The following is a 13,710-nucleotide window of genomic DNA, read 5'->3' as shown; positions in this document are numbered from 1 at the left end:
TCCACTTTGTCCGACAGCGATTTCAACGTATCATCTGACGAAGAGGAACGTGACACAGAAAAGCAAGGTGAAGGAATTCAGGCATTCTTGAAAGTCAGGACAATCCTTGTCCTGCAAATACATGTCCATATAGTTTAAATTTGTTATTTTGCAATCAGTAGGCATTTACAAATTAAATGTGGGTGGAGCTTATGACGGGGCACGTGATGTCATCACGTGCCCCGTGTAGCTTCAAAAGTATTAGTCAATCATCATTTATTCGAAAAACACTGTTTCCATCATCATTTGTCGCAATAAAGTTAGTCCCACAACAATCCACCCCTGTCGAATGGATTAAAATGTTGGTGATCCTCAGAAAATGTCTCCTATATCTGCCGTTTCTATTACACGTGTCGCAATATTTGTGTTGTTGCAACATTGCTATGGTCCAATAAACCTGGGTCAATGAAAACCTGCCTAATGGCAGACATGGCATTCACCTTTGTTATTGCCAATGAAGTGGATGCTATCGAAATTCCACTTCTCCTACATGAAGCCGAAGATGATCAACATGGTCCCAGGAATGAATATCGTGAAGATAAGGACATTAGATACCAGCCCTAGCTCTTTCTAACATCGTATTTATGTGATGCTTTTACCAAAATATAACCAGGTAGTGAGTGCATAGGCTACTAGAACAAAAGCATATGTGTTTTTGCAGCATTTGGGATATGCTATGTTGTTGGCCGTTACTTCTTGCCCTTGTACCTTCCTCATTATTATCTGTGATTGTGCAACATGGAATTGTAACGGATGTGATTAATTGGAGTCCATGTCAGTATCACTACAGCCTGCAGTGTATTTCTTTCATTCTCAACCTTTACGTTGCTTTTGTCAGTAAGCATCTAAAGAATCACATTTGATTCAATCACATGAAGGACAAAACACTCACTTTACACAAAAGTATTAGACTATATATGCACTGTACATCAGTTCACATAAGTTATTGAGTAAACAATATGCCAAGCAATATGCTAAGCAGTACAAAGCACATGGTATTGACACCACATCTGGTGTATAGGGTACTTGCTCATTAAGGGACAGTTTCCCGAACACAGATAAAGCCTCTAAAAAAACAGACAAAGGTTGTCTCGCACAATGCTTTGGTTCCTACTTCAAGTTGCAGTTGGGGAGGAGCAACTGCAGAAATGTACAGTCGACTGCAATCGAAAGTTCATGACCTTTGATCATATGGCTATTGTAAGGGTAATGCAGCCGACATGTAGTTGCAAGTGGGAAAATATTTATAACCATAATGCAACACACTTTGAAAGATGGTGACCAACGTTCGTCAACGTCTTGACAAAAGTGATCTGCTCGAATGCGCCCATTGTTGAATAGGGCTGAACGGCACCAGAAATCGCTAAGGATCATGGTGAAAGTGTCCGTAACTAGCAAAGGATCATGGTCAATGTAGTCTTTTTCATCCTGTCTGCGAGAGTCAACCCAACGCTGCTGGGTGCACGTGCAAAGAGCGTGCATGCGGGAGCAAGCCTCCTCCCAGACACAGGGGTTACGTTCCGCTGTTCAGGCAGTGAAATGCATCACCCAATGGGTTAATTCCTACCGGTTCATGCTGGATTCATAGCCGAAAAAAGTGGGTGTGTTTTAGACGAAAGTTGATGAGGAAAGTCAGCGGAGGTGAATCTGCGACAGCTGAATGTTGAACACTGTAGGCCTAGTGGTTTTATAACAACAAGGCTCTCATCAACATGGCAGTGTTAACATTTTTCTTTATAAATGTTGACATAAACTTTTCTATATCCCCATATCACACACTCACAAACTGAAAACATAACGTGTGTACAGTTAATTGGTTAGAGAGAGCTCTCAAATAGCACTTTCCTTTATATTCCCTGTAGATTTTACAAATTGCGGCAAAGTTGAATCCTGTTTCAGTCACGTCTTTAGTCACGTATGCGTGGGTCAACAAAAAAGATCCTAATGATTGGCTGACAAATAAGTGCCTCCCACTAGCCAGCCGATGGCTACATTGCAGTTTGTATGAAGCAACCATTAGACCCAATGATGTGTTTCTACACCTGAGCTTAGCTAGCTAGCGTCACCATTAAATCTCCTACAAGCCTGATCCGGGATTTCTATTGGGGAAGCAGTTTCTAGGCCTCCTTATTTAAATTCTCTTTGGCGCAGCGCTGTAGTTGCTCTCCGCTGCCTTGCTCACGCTGCAACACTGCTCACTGAATAAACTAATTTTGGCGGGAAGAAGGGGCTGAACACCGAGTGTTATGCTAATTATCGCCATAGCCATTGATTTGGCAACAAATCAAAAGAAACAAAATAAAATGAAAATAAAACAATAGAAAGAAAAAAATATATACATACAAAAAAAAAATCATGATCATGAGTATACCAGAGTAGGGGAGTAAATTTGCAGGAAAGATTGCGATTAACAGATTTGGGCTTATTCCCCCTTAACTCTAATTGCTCTTGTAAGTCGCTCTGTATAAGAGGGTCTGTTAAATGACTCAAATGTAAATGTAGATTATACGAGAGTCCACCCATAGTGGGTCCTGGCCCCTCTGTGACATATTACAATGTTTTATGCATTCTCGACATGTAGGCTATACAAGCACTGTTGTTTTCATCCACTTACAAGACAATAAAATATTGGCCTACCTTTCTGTAATGCCAACTATTGAAATCTTCTGTTGGCTTGATTGCACAATTGATAATTCACAACACTGCCGCCATGTGCCAGTACATGACTTTGAAAGCCTGTCTCTATGCAATGCGCTATGATCATTTATAATCAATATGAATAGACATACAAAATTAGGAGTAGACAAGGCTATTTGATGCAAACATATACTGTAAATATAACCTTTCTATTGTCTGAAATCGCATTATCCGTCCTGCTCAATTACTGGAAGAAGCTTGGCTTACTAGTTTGAGGAAGGCAGCTTGTAAAACAATACAACTGTTATTGGGATCAGGTCGGCCGTATTGTCCAATGAGGTTGCAGGGCGGGCCCAAGTCTGCTCAGTGCATACAGCAAAGCATGTGCAACAAAGTAATACACTAATGTGACGTGTACACAATTGTGCCACATTTTCGGGGGACCCTTTTTGGCTCTTTAGTGCTACTTTCAAAACTACTGGCTCAAAAGTATACAAAACTTTGTAGCATCACTTAAACAACTGCAGTCATGGTTGCCCCGGTTGTCAACAACCTTGTGGTTATTGTAGTCTTTTGACTGTAGAGAAACAGGAATATCTAAGGTTGTTCCAGGTGAGGCAGGCATGCAAGGGAGGGGAAACTGCTCCTGTGACAATCCTTTTACTGAGCAAGGGACCTTGCCCAAGGAGATTCTCAATTGGTGAAAAGCCTGTCCTCCCCTCAACTCCTCCAGGGCCCGGAAATTGATAAGTGGTCAAGTGGTCTAGGAGAGTTTAAATTTGTTAGTAGGCGAACGGAATAGTATGCTCACTTCCTTGATTACCTACTTCGGCAGAGGATGTGCAAGAGTATCCTCCGGGCAGCTAGAGCAGAAGTGTTTTTGAATTAACTGTTGTTTTCTCAAGGGGGGGTCAAGCACATGTAAAAAAAAAAAAAAGGAATCCGCTACTTAAAATGTCTTGCACAGCTAGTTCCATTTGTTTTTATCACTTTACACATTTATTTTGGGATTCCACCCCTGTAAACAGTAGCGGAGTGGGATTTCTAACACCATTTTCTCCCTTGTGTTTTAGATTAATGTTTCTTATTATGTTATATATCGATGTGTGCCCGATGCTGCCACTCTTCTCTGATTCTCTGCTGGGAGCACAATATCAAGTGGGCCTATAGGCTATTTAGTGTGGTCTCAGTCAGATGATCCATAGCCTATAGGCTACGATGTGAATGATCGGAGAAGCACAGAGCAAAGTAATATATTTCTAAGATAGCTGCTGGGATGGTGTAAATAAAACTAGGCTGATTACACACTGCAATGGATATTCCAACCCTGAGCCCTGGCCTGCTCTGCTCTTGCTGATGAAAACTTTTTTTGTGTGCTACCTAACCAATGCTGTGATGTGTAGGCCTACAGTGGCAGTTCAGGAGGAGAGTCAAAGGCTTCTTCCGATTTTTGTTTGTTTGTTAGGCGTAATGCAAAAAATGCAATTTCTTGCAGGCGGACAAGCCTATGTTCTGTTAAGTTTAAGAAGGAGAGCGCAAAGATGAGAAGGAGGACAGGGGTCAACTTTGAAACTACAGTGCCTTGCGAGAGTATTTGGCCCCCTTGAACTTTTCGACCTTTTGCCACATTTCAGGCTTCAAACATAAAGATATAAAACTGTAATTTTTTGTGAAGAATCAACAACAAGTGGGACAAAATAATGAAGTGGAACGAAATTTATTGGATATTTCAAACTTTTTTAACAAATAAAAAACAGGAAAATTGGGCGTGCAAAATTATTCAGCCCCCTTAAGTTAATACTTTGTAGCGCCACCTTTTGCTGCGATTACAGCTGTAAGTCGCTTGGGGTATGTCTCTATCAGTTTTGCACATCGAGAGACTGACATTTTTGCCCATTCCTCCTTGCAAAACAGCTCAAGCTCAGTGAGGTTGGATGGAGAGCGTTTGTGAACAGCAGTTTTCAGTTCTTTCCACAGATTCTCGATTGGATTCAGGTCTGGACTTTGACTTGGCCATTCTAACACCTGGATATGTTTATTTGTGAACCATTCCATTGTAGATTTTGCTTTATGTTTTGGATCATTGTCTTGTTGGAAGACAAATCTCCGTCCCAGTCTCAGGTCTTTTGCAGACTCCATCAGGTTTTCTTCCAGAATGGTCCTGTATTTGGCTCCATACATCTTCCCATAAATTTTAACCGTCTTCCCTGCCCCTGCTGAAGAAAAGCAGGCCCAAACCATGATGCTGCCACCACCATGTTTGACAGTGGGGATAGTGTGTTCAGGGTGATGAGCTGTGTTGCTTTTACGCCAAACATAACGTTTTGCATTGTTGCCAAAAAGTTCGATTTTGGTTTCATCTGACCAGAGCACCTTCTTCCACATGTTTGGTATGTCTCCCAGGTGGCTAGTGGCAAACTTTAAACAACACTTTTTATGGATATCTTTAAGAAATGGCTTTCTTCTTGCCACTCTTCCATAAAGGCCAGATTTGTGCAGTATACGACTGATTGTTGTCCTATGGACAGAGTCGCCCACCTCAGCTGTAGATCTCTGCAGTTCATCCAGAGTGATCATGGGCCTCTTGGCTGCATCTCTGATCAGTCTTCTCCTTGTATGAGCTGAAAGTTTAGAGGGACGGCCGGGTCTTCGTAGATTTGCAGTGGTCTGATACTCCTTCCATTTCAATATTATCGCTTGCACAGTGCTTCTTGGGATGTTTAAAGCTTGGGAAATCTTTTTGTATCCAAATCCGGCTTTAAACATCTCCACAACAGTATCTCGGACCTGCCTGGTGTGTTCCTTGTTCTTCATGATGCTCTCTGCGCTTTAAACGGACCTCTGAGACTATCACAGAGCAGGTGCATTTATACGGAGACTTGATTACACACAGGTGGATTCTATTTATCATCATTAGTCATTTAGGTCAACATTGGATCATTCAGAGATCCTCACTGAACTTCTGGAGAGAGTTTGCTGCACTGAAAGTAAAGGGGCTGAATAATTTTGCACGGACAATTTTAAAGTTTTTTATTTGTTAAAAAAGTTTGAAATATCCATTAAATTTCGTTCCACTTCATAATTTTGTCCCACTTGTTGTTGATTCTTCACAAAAAATTACAGTTTTATATCTTTATGTTTGAAGCCTGAAATGTGGCAAAAGGTCGAAAAGTTCAAGGGGGCTGAATACTTTCGCAAGGCACTGTATATATTCACAGTATTATGAATGAATTGTGGTTAATTTTTTTAATTTTTTTATTTCACATTTATTTAACCAGGTAGGCCAGTTGAGAACAAGTTCTCATTTACAACTGCGACCTGGCCAAGATAAAGCAAAGCAGTGCGACAAAAACAACAACACAGAGTTACACATGGAATAAACAAATGTACAGTCAATAACACAATATTAAAATCTGTATACAGTGTGTGCAAATGAAGTAAGGAGGTAAGGCAATAAATAGGCCAATAGTGGCAAAGTAATTACAATTTAGCAATTTACATTGGAGTGATATATTTGAAGATGAGGATGTGCAAGTAGAAATACTGGTGTGCAAAAGAGCAGAAAAACAAATATGGGGATGAGGTAGGTTGACAGAATTGCATGACATTTTTATAAAAGGCATTTTTTTCTCAGACCTGCAAATACAATGATAGATTCTGATCTAGATAATAGAAAATGATAATTTTGCGCAACAACAAAAGAAATGTGACCAGCTCATCTGATATTTGCCTGAAATGCCAGATGGCCAGTCCGCCCTTGCTTGTAAACACCATGTCTAATGGCACATGAGTGGAGAAGGAGAGTCTCATTTGTTTCCATGTTTCCTCTCCACGCCTCCACTCCTCAGTTAACTTTTTCAAAACCAGACGAGGAGAGGACAGAGGAGAAGATGCGAGGATTCAAGCAAAACCATTTGAGATTCTCCCAATAAGGGTATTTAGTTGGTTCCAACCTTTCAGTTTGGACAGAGAAGGAGGGGAACAGACATGTGTATGGTATGTCAGGTCAAGTTTGGACTGACTTTTAGACAATTTATCTTGCTACAAGTTAAGTGCAAAGTGACACTGTGCCAAATAGAGTTTTCTCGTAAAAGATGGGCCGTTTTTTTCTCCTCACATAAATGAAGTCGTCAATGATCACTCTGCACCTTTATTCACCTGCACCTATAAGAAATCATATTTTCCTCCTGGGTATAGGCTACCTATCACCTCCACTGGCCGTGAGACACGGTAACCTATAGGCTATACCCTTTGACAAAATCATGAACAACACTTTTTTGTTTGCTTGTGTAAGGGCTGCACAAATGTGTATATGTGAGTGCCTGCACCGATTTCATTGAGATGTTCATGAACCATTGTTATGTATTATTGAGTGAGAGAACATTCAATTTCCGAGGGCTGTATGAACTCGTATTTGGCGAACAACAACTATCTTCATTGTTACTCAATGGAACTAGTGTTGTAGCCTTTGTGGGTGTGAGTATGCGCCTCAAAACATTCCCTTTATGAAACTTTTATCAATGTTTTGTTTCTGTCAAAGTGTCTTTCAGATAAAGTGCCAATAATGGCAGTGGAGATGTGGAGGCATCTTCTAAAAGGCAAGTCCCCAGATGTGCATGTCAGAGGTAGAGAAAGGGAAGTGTGAGGGGAAGAGGGTCACTCTCTCCCATCCGAAGCAATCACGGTATGGTTTCTTTCCACTTCATGACAGCACTTACCTGTGAGCAGGCTGGTCTCATAGACTGGACGTAACATAGTAAATACAAATTCTGGACACTAAAATGATGTGATATATTACGTTTGGTATGGTTACATTAGACAGAAGGTTACTTAAGGCAAAAACAAAAGGAGGTTGGTTGGTCAGGGTGGATGGCTGGGTGTATAAAATATTTTTTTTTAGCGAATTAGCAACTTTGCAACTACTTACCATTTGTTAGTTACTTTGTAATTACAGTACTTAGCATGTTAGCTAACCCTTTTCCTAACCTTAACTCTTTAACTTAACCCTAACCTTAACACTAACCTTAACGCCTAACCCCTAGCCTAGCTAACGTTAGCAACCTAGCTGATGTTAGCGTTAGCCACCTACCACCTAGATAACGTTATAGCCATACCAAGAAATTGGAATATGTAACACATCATACATATTGCAAATTTGTGACATATTGTACGAATTGAATTCATAACATATCATACAAAACGGATGGTGGACATCCACAAATGAATACATACCATACCAAACGTAACATACTGTATCATACTAATTTCAGTGTCCCGGATTTTCGTTTACTATGTTACCTCTACCCATGAGTCCAGGTTGCTGTGAGTGCTCTGCACTCAGCCATCTACCTGGAACCGCCTCACTTTACCTACAGTACAGTACCATAACAGATTGACCTTATTCTCAATAGCGACAAAGGCACGCACATTTTTCCTCCACCTGGATGACTCCTGACACTAAATGATGACTCCCTTTGTACTAAAGGGATTAACCAAAAAGTCACAGGAAATTTCTATTCAGTCCACCGGGCAAACGGAATTATCAGTAGATAAGCATTATTGAATGTGCTTGTTGGGAATAGTATTTGCTCCAATAACTCATTGAATGCGCAGTTCAATAAAAATAAAGCACAGGATTTGTATTCCTGTTATGCATGTGGCAGGAATCGACCGCTGACAGGAGACAGTGTGCGCCATGGGTTATTAGCAGTCAATTTGTTATTGATATTGACAGAGAGAATTGTCATATACAAAACACTTTGCAGTCCCATTCTGTCTATGCCAGACGAGATCTATGAGATAGCCATGTCGTCGATAGGGGACGCTACTTTATTGTCCATGGATGTTTATCCTATATAGGCCTACTCCAGATGTTCCATTAATTGCCTTAATTTGCCTATCAAATGCATACCAATTGCATAGGTAGCCATTTAATTAAACACCAAACCCAAATAACATTCCTGCACTCACATCTTGCAAATAAATATTGTGATAGCCTAATGTGTTTATGCAATTTGTATGCGGTTTCCACAGCACTCTGTATTTAGCTGCTCCGTCGGCTGTGTACGTACAGTTCAGATCTAGGATCAGTTTATCCGTCTAATTCAGATCCTAATGTAAACCCAAACTGACCTCAGATCATCGCATAGGGGCTACATCTTGCACTGGTTTGATGGAAGTCTGCGCATCTGCGTTCCTATAGCCTACTGCTGTACCAGTGTTTTACAGTTCTACGAGGAGGGAGCTGTAACTGCAGCTATTCATTCACCTCGGGTCTGGAAACACCACCGTTGGCTCACAACAGTGTAAAAATATAACAGCGCGTATTCATTCGGAGTGATATTTCAAATCATGGTCAATTTCTAATCTATACTGAGTGTATGCTTCGCTTTGGACACTTTTAGCTGGTCGGAACATTGCATGAAATAGGGTCTGGGAGGTCGGGGCGATGTTGTGAGACGAGCACATCGTTGCTCTGCGCGGTTGGTGTCTGCGTGGTGAGACACCCAGCTACAAACATTATGTATGGAGAAGTAGGCTGCCCATCCGGTGCGCTCTTTCAGAGAAAACATGAAGTCTCGTGAATGATTTCGTTGTACATTTCACGATAAACAACTGTATTAAAATTCCACATTTCATGTGCAAAGAACCAAAACTATTGAGAGTCGGACAATCCGCAAGATAAAGAAGTCTGTCGGACAAATCTGTGTACAGATAAACCGTGGACGGTTACTACAGTATGCCAGAATGGGTCTACTACGGTTTTTCTTTTTCTGTGGACTATTGCACACCCAAATCAACGGTAAGTCCTGAAATCTTAAACTTGATTAGGTCTACACAATTAACTTTGTAATATAAACATTGCGTTTTCCTGTTTTTCGTTTTCCATCTTCCCGTTTGATTAGACCACCTGCAGTAACAACAGTATTTTGCATCATTTGTTCCGTTTATTCCTAATTTCAAAACGTTGGAAAAGACAGGTGAAAAGGGGTCGCACGTGTGGTCTCCCATTGCGCGCTCAATGAGTCCCAGCATGCCGGGATTGCTCCTTTCAACTTGGCTTTGCAGCACACCTGACTATTTGATGAGCAATATATTGTCACAGTTTTATTTGATCGATTTGTTGAAATTGATGAACAGTCATAATAATTAATCATGTATACATATGCTTGGTTTGGGGGTTCCTGATTAATTCCAAAGTTCATTAATTTAATCTTCCTAATTGATATCATGCACGTATATCATTAGGGAGGATATGAAAGGTTTAACTTTGCCCTTGGCTGATAATTTAATGCAGCAGTTATTCAGATTTAATTTAATGACATTCTGTGCATGGTTATGAATTGCCCATAGGTGACTCACATATTCAATAGGTGTCAGTTTTCGTTTTATTGTCATCTTTTTTATATATATATATATATAATAAGTTGTCATCCCAACATTTTGAAATTTCATAGACACCATTGATGTCCTTCTAAAGTTTCAGAGTCTTAAGAGGAAGGTGTTGTGTTGGTGGATCTATACAGGTGGACCCTGAACATCAGAAGGCTTGTGTTATGCCCAGATGATTTGGGTTCTGATATGCAGCTGGTGGAGTTTAGATCCTTTGTCTGAAAAGTAGCAAAACTTGTCATGGAGACTATGATGCTGAATGATCTTATGGTCCTTTGATTTGTTTTGGTTTGTAATATGTGGACACTGTGTCCCCTGGTCACAGAACATACTGTAAGCACTGTCTGTCCCTTGAGGACCACTCATAACCGTGTTGTCCCCCACTGGACATGCAGCTGTTGTTGATTATCATGTACACATTGAGAGCATTGATTTGGTGAAAGAGGAGGTTGGTGCCCCAAGCCGTGGGGGATGTCCCAATGGCTGTTGACTTCTATATACACTCTGGTGCGCCACCCCATTGCTTATTCTACACAGCTTTTTTTTTAAACTCCTATACCTTTACAATTGGGAAGCATGTGTTATACTATGCCTTGTGTCTATGGTCCATTAGAAGTATCTCTCTCTCTCTCTCTCTCTCTCTCTCTCTCTCTCTCTCTCTCTCTCTCTCTCTCTCTCTCTCTCTCTCTCTCTCTCTCTCTCTCTCTCTTCATTGATTTGCCACTCTTTGCTTTCTAACTTTGTGAAGTTGGGTTTGAGGTTGTGTACTGCCTATGCATGTGTGTTAGTGTTGTGTGTGAAAGAGGATGACATGGTGGGGTTAGCAGAGGATTTTAGGCACAAGGCCATGGGCAATTACCATTTGTTTGACTGTCTGTGAGTGCTTAAATGAGCAAGGTCTTGGCAGCACTGTGTGAATGAAAGTAAGCCTGAGATTAAACAGGAAAATGATGAGACGTCGCCAAGTCACAGAGAAAGACACTTTATCATCCTCTGCCTGGATTGGAGAGTTTGGCTTGAATAAACCTTGTAGTACTGCAGAATTTTTCCATTGTCCAAGAGGGTCAATAATCATTATATGTCTATATGTGACTTACCATCTGTATTCGAAATTGTGTTTTTTACATTGGATAAAAGTAGAGACTCAGAGTTAGAAAATGGTATATCATACACTGCAGTTGAGGAACAATTGGAAAGTAATTCTGCTTTGAAAGATGATAAACTTGTAACCCAACGTTTGAGAAAATGTCCCTTGAATGTTTTGGTACACCTAATGGAGAGCTCTTCTTTGTCTACACCCATTCAGAATCATTCACAGCTTTAGCACCACCCATCTCTTGAAGGATTCACATGTGAGGCCATGTGCTAAACAGTGTGAGTAGTGTAGTAAACAACCAAATATTTCAAGACTAAAAGTGGTAAAAGTAGTAGCCTACAATAAGGAAAAACTTCAAGTAAAAATACACTTTATCTAGTCCTAGCCCTATGTCCTAATCTGACTTTGGTGCAAGTCATGTTGTTCTTCACATTACCGTCTCTGGTAAACGCACACTATATAAAATAAAATCTAAGTTTATTTGTCACATGCACAGGATACAGAAGGTGTAAACAGTACAGTGAAATGCTTACTTGTATACTACTAACGTTACCAATACAAACTGATTGTCATATTGCAGTAGTATGAATCTGCAGGTAGCTAAAGCTAACCAACTAGGTTCAAGGTTAGCTAGCTAGCTAACATTAGGCTATAACTAGCAATGCAAATGGATTTTCTGATTAGAATAATATTACTACACAGATCATACTCTTAACATTAGCTAGCGAGCCAGCAAGCTAACGGTCGCTGGCTAGCTAACAATATTCTTTAACTTGCAATGAAAATGACTCCTGACAAAATTAGAAACTTATAATATCTGAAAATGTAGCTAGACTCTTACTAGACTCAGGGAGAAGGGAGAGGTCCACTGAACAGTGGATACATGGATGAACGCGTCACGGCAGACTGGAACCATTTAACTCTGTTTTGTTTATAGCTACATCTTGTTTGGCCAGCATTGTGTCAAGTCACTCCGGTTCAAACTGACCGTGGCATGTGCAGAAAAATAGCCCATCACAACTTTTTCCAACTGATCTGTCAATAGCGCCTGCTAAATTCAGGGCATCAATGTTGTTGAGAAAAGTAACAAAACTTTTGTAGTTCTCGATGACTAACGTTATATCTTCCAAAAACCCGCGCTAGAAAGGATTATCAGCACATACTGAGCAGCTCACGTTATTGGCAGAATCGTGCTACATGGCAGACCAATCCAAACGCATCTCCCGGCATGTCAGGCCCATACATTATCTCATCCAGTCATGGCTAGCGGGAAGGTTCCTGACTTTTTCCGTGGATAAACCAACTTGGCTCGTGATTTACAGATGAAATACACGTTTGTTATTAAGGCACATGAAAGTTCACATATTCCAGAAGGCATTTCTGCCAAAAAACACAAAACCACATTAAAATGCCTCTTGTGAAGTAGTGAAATGCGACATACGCCTAGCTTCCTGAAACGGGTCACAGATTCAGTCAATTCCTGATAAGTGGACATTGGGTAAGTGCAAACTCTGAAAGTGCACAGTACAGTTCACCAGTCAGCAATTCAAATACATTTATACATTATAAAAGTATAATTGTAATTGCACTGTAGTTACAAAGGACATTATGATTTGTGAAAATTAGTAGTGTGTTGATAATATCAGTGGTTGGTGATGATATTACTATAATCATTCTTGTTGACTGGGTTCTCTCAGTACACTTTGCTTTATGAATATTCCAGCCAGCAGCTATGTACAGTCGGAGAGGGATGTCAGCCGAAATGGATGTGACAGTTGATATGGTCAAAGTTAAAGTGCAGAAGGCGATAGTGCTGTTTTCATATGTTTTTGTGTAGCCAGATTTCAGCTAAATCCCAGTCAAGCGTATCTATGGCATTACTGCTTTCAGACAGCCACTGTGCTGCTGTCGCCTGGGCGTACAGTTTTACCTCAGAGAGGGAGATAAGGTAACGAGTAATGAGTTTGGCAAGACCATGGCTGCTCTGTTGGGGAAAACGTTATCTCAGAAAGTTCAGGTTGTTGGAAGATCTTTATTCAGGGCTAAATCCACCGGTGGAAGCCGTTGTTATAGTGAGCAAACCACTTTTCATACGTACAGTATGCAAGGCAGCAGTAGAGTAATCCCTTGGTGGTTTTAATCAGCATTAGTCTGTTTCAGTTTCTGTACTGCTCTCAGGACTTGGGTGAAACTGAGTGCATGAATTGCGTAGGCAGTTCCATGAACAAGCTCATTGAACGACTAATGAAACGGGAAGCGTTTTTGAGAGCAGAGATCTTTGGTTATGTGTGATTTGATGATTGTGGTTATAGCTGAATGGATCCAGCCAGCCAGACCCCATTAGGGCCATTAAACACTAGGTGGAGGTGGAGGTGGGTGTGGGGGAGGAAGGGGGAGCGAGCGGAAGAGAGAGTAAGTTAGACAGGCAGGGAGTCGGCACACTTGAGTAGGCTGGGTATTGGGAATCATCTGAGAGTGGCCTTATGGAGTGTGGTGTCCCAGGGAGAACAGTGGCTGGCAGCTTCACTCAGTTTGCGACGGAGGGA

General features: G+C 40.9%; 1 protein-coding gene across 8 annotated transcripts in view; it reads left to right on the top strand.

The window, feature by feature from the left end:
• Nucleotides 1-13,710, top strand: part of LOC115154594 (roundabout homolog 2) — a 171,129-nt gene that overhangs the window by 63,689 nt on the left and 93,730 nt on the right. For 3 of the 8 annotated variants that reach the window (XM_029700997.1, XM_029700996.1, XM_029700995.1), the window contains exon 1: nt 8,919-9,478. The exons of the other annotated variants lie outside the window; for them this stretch is intronic. In XM_029700997.1, coding sequence (XP_029556857.1) covers nt 9,424-9,478 — 55 coding nt within the window. In that variant the 5' untranslated portion in view covers nt 8,919-9,423. Of the gene's footprint in view, nt 1-8,918; nt 9,479-13,710 lie in introns of those variants that run through there. 8 annotated transcript variants of the gene reach the window in all.

The sequence above is a fragment of the Salmo trutta genome, chromosome 19 (assembly GCF_901001165.1).
Source record: "Salmo trutta chromosome 19, fSalTru1.1, whole genome shotgun sequence".
Lineage (NCBI taxonomy): Eukaryota > Metazoa > Chordata > Actinopteri > Salmoniformes > Salmonidae > Salmo > Salmo trutta.
Note: the sequence above shows the minus strand (reverse complement) of the source record. Positions and strands in the feature narration are given on the sequence as shown.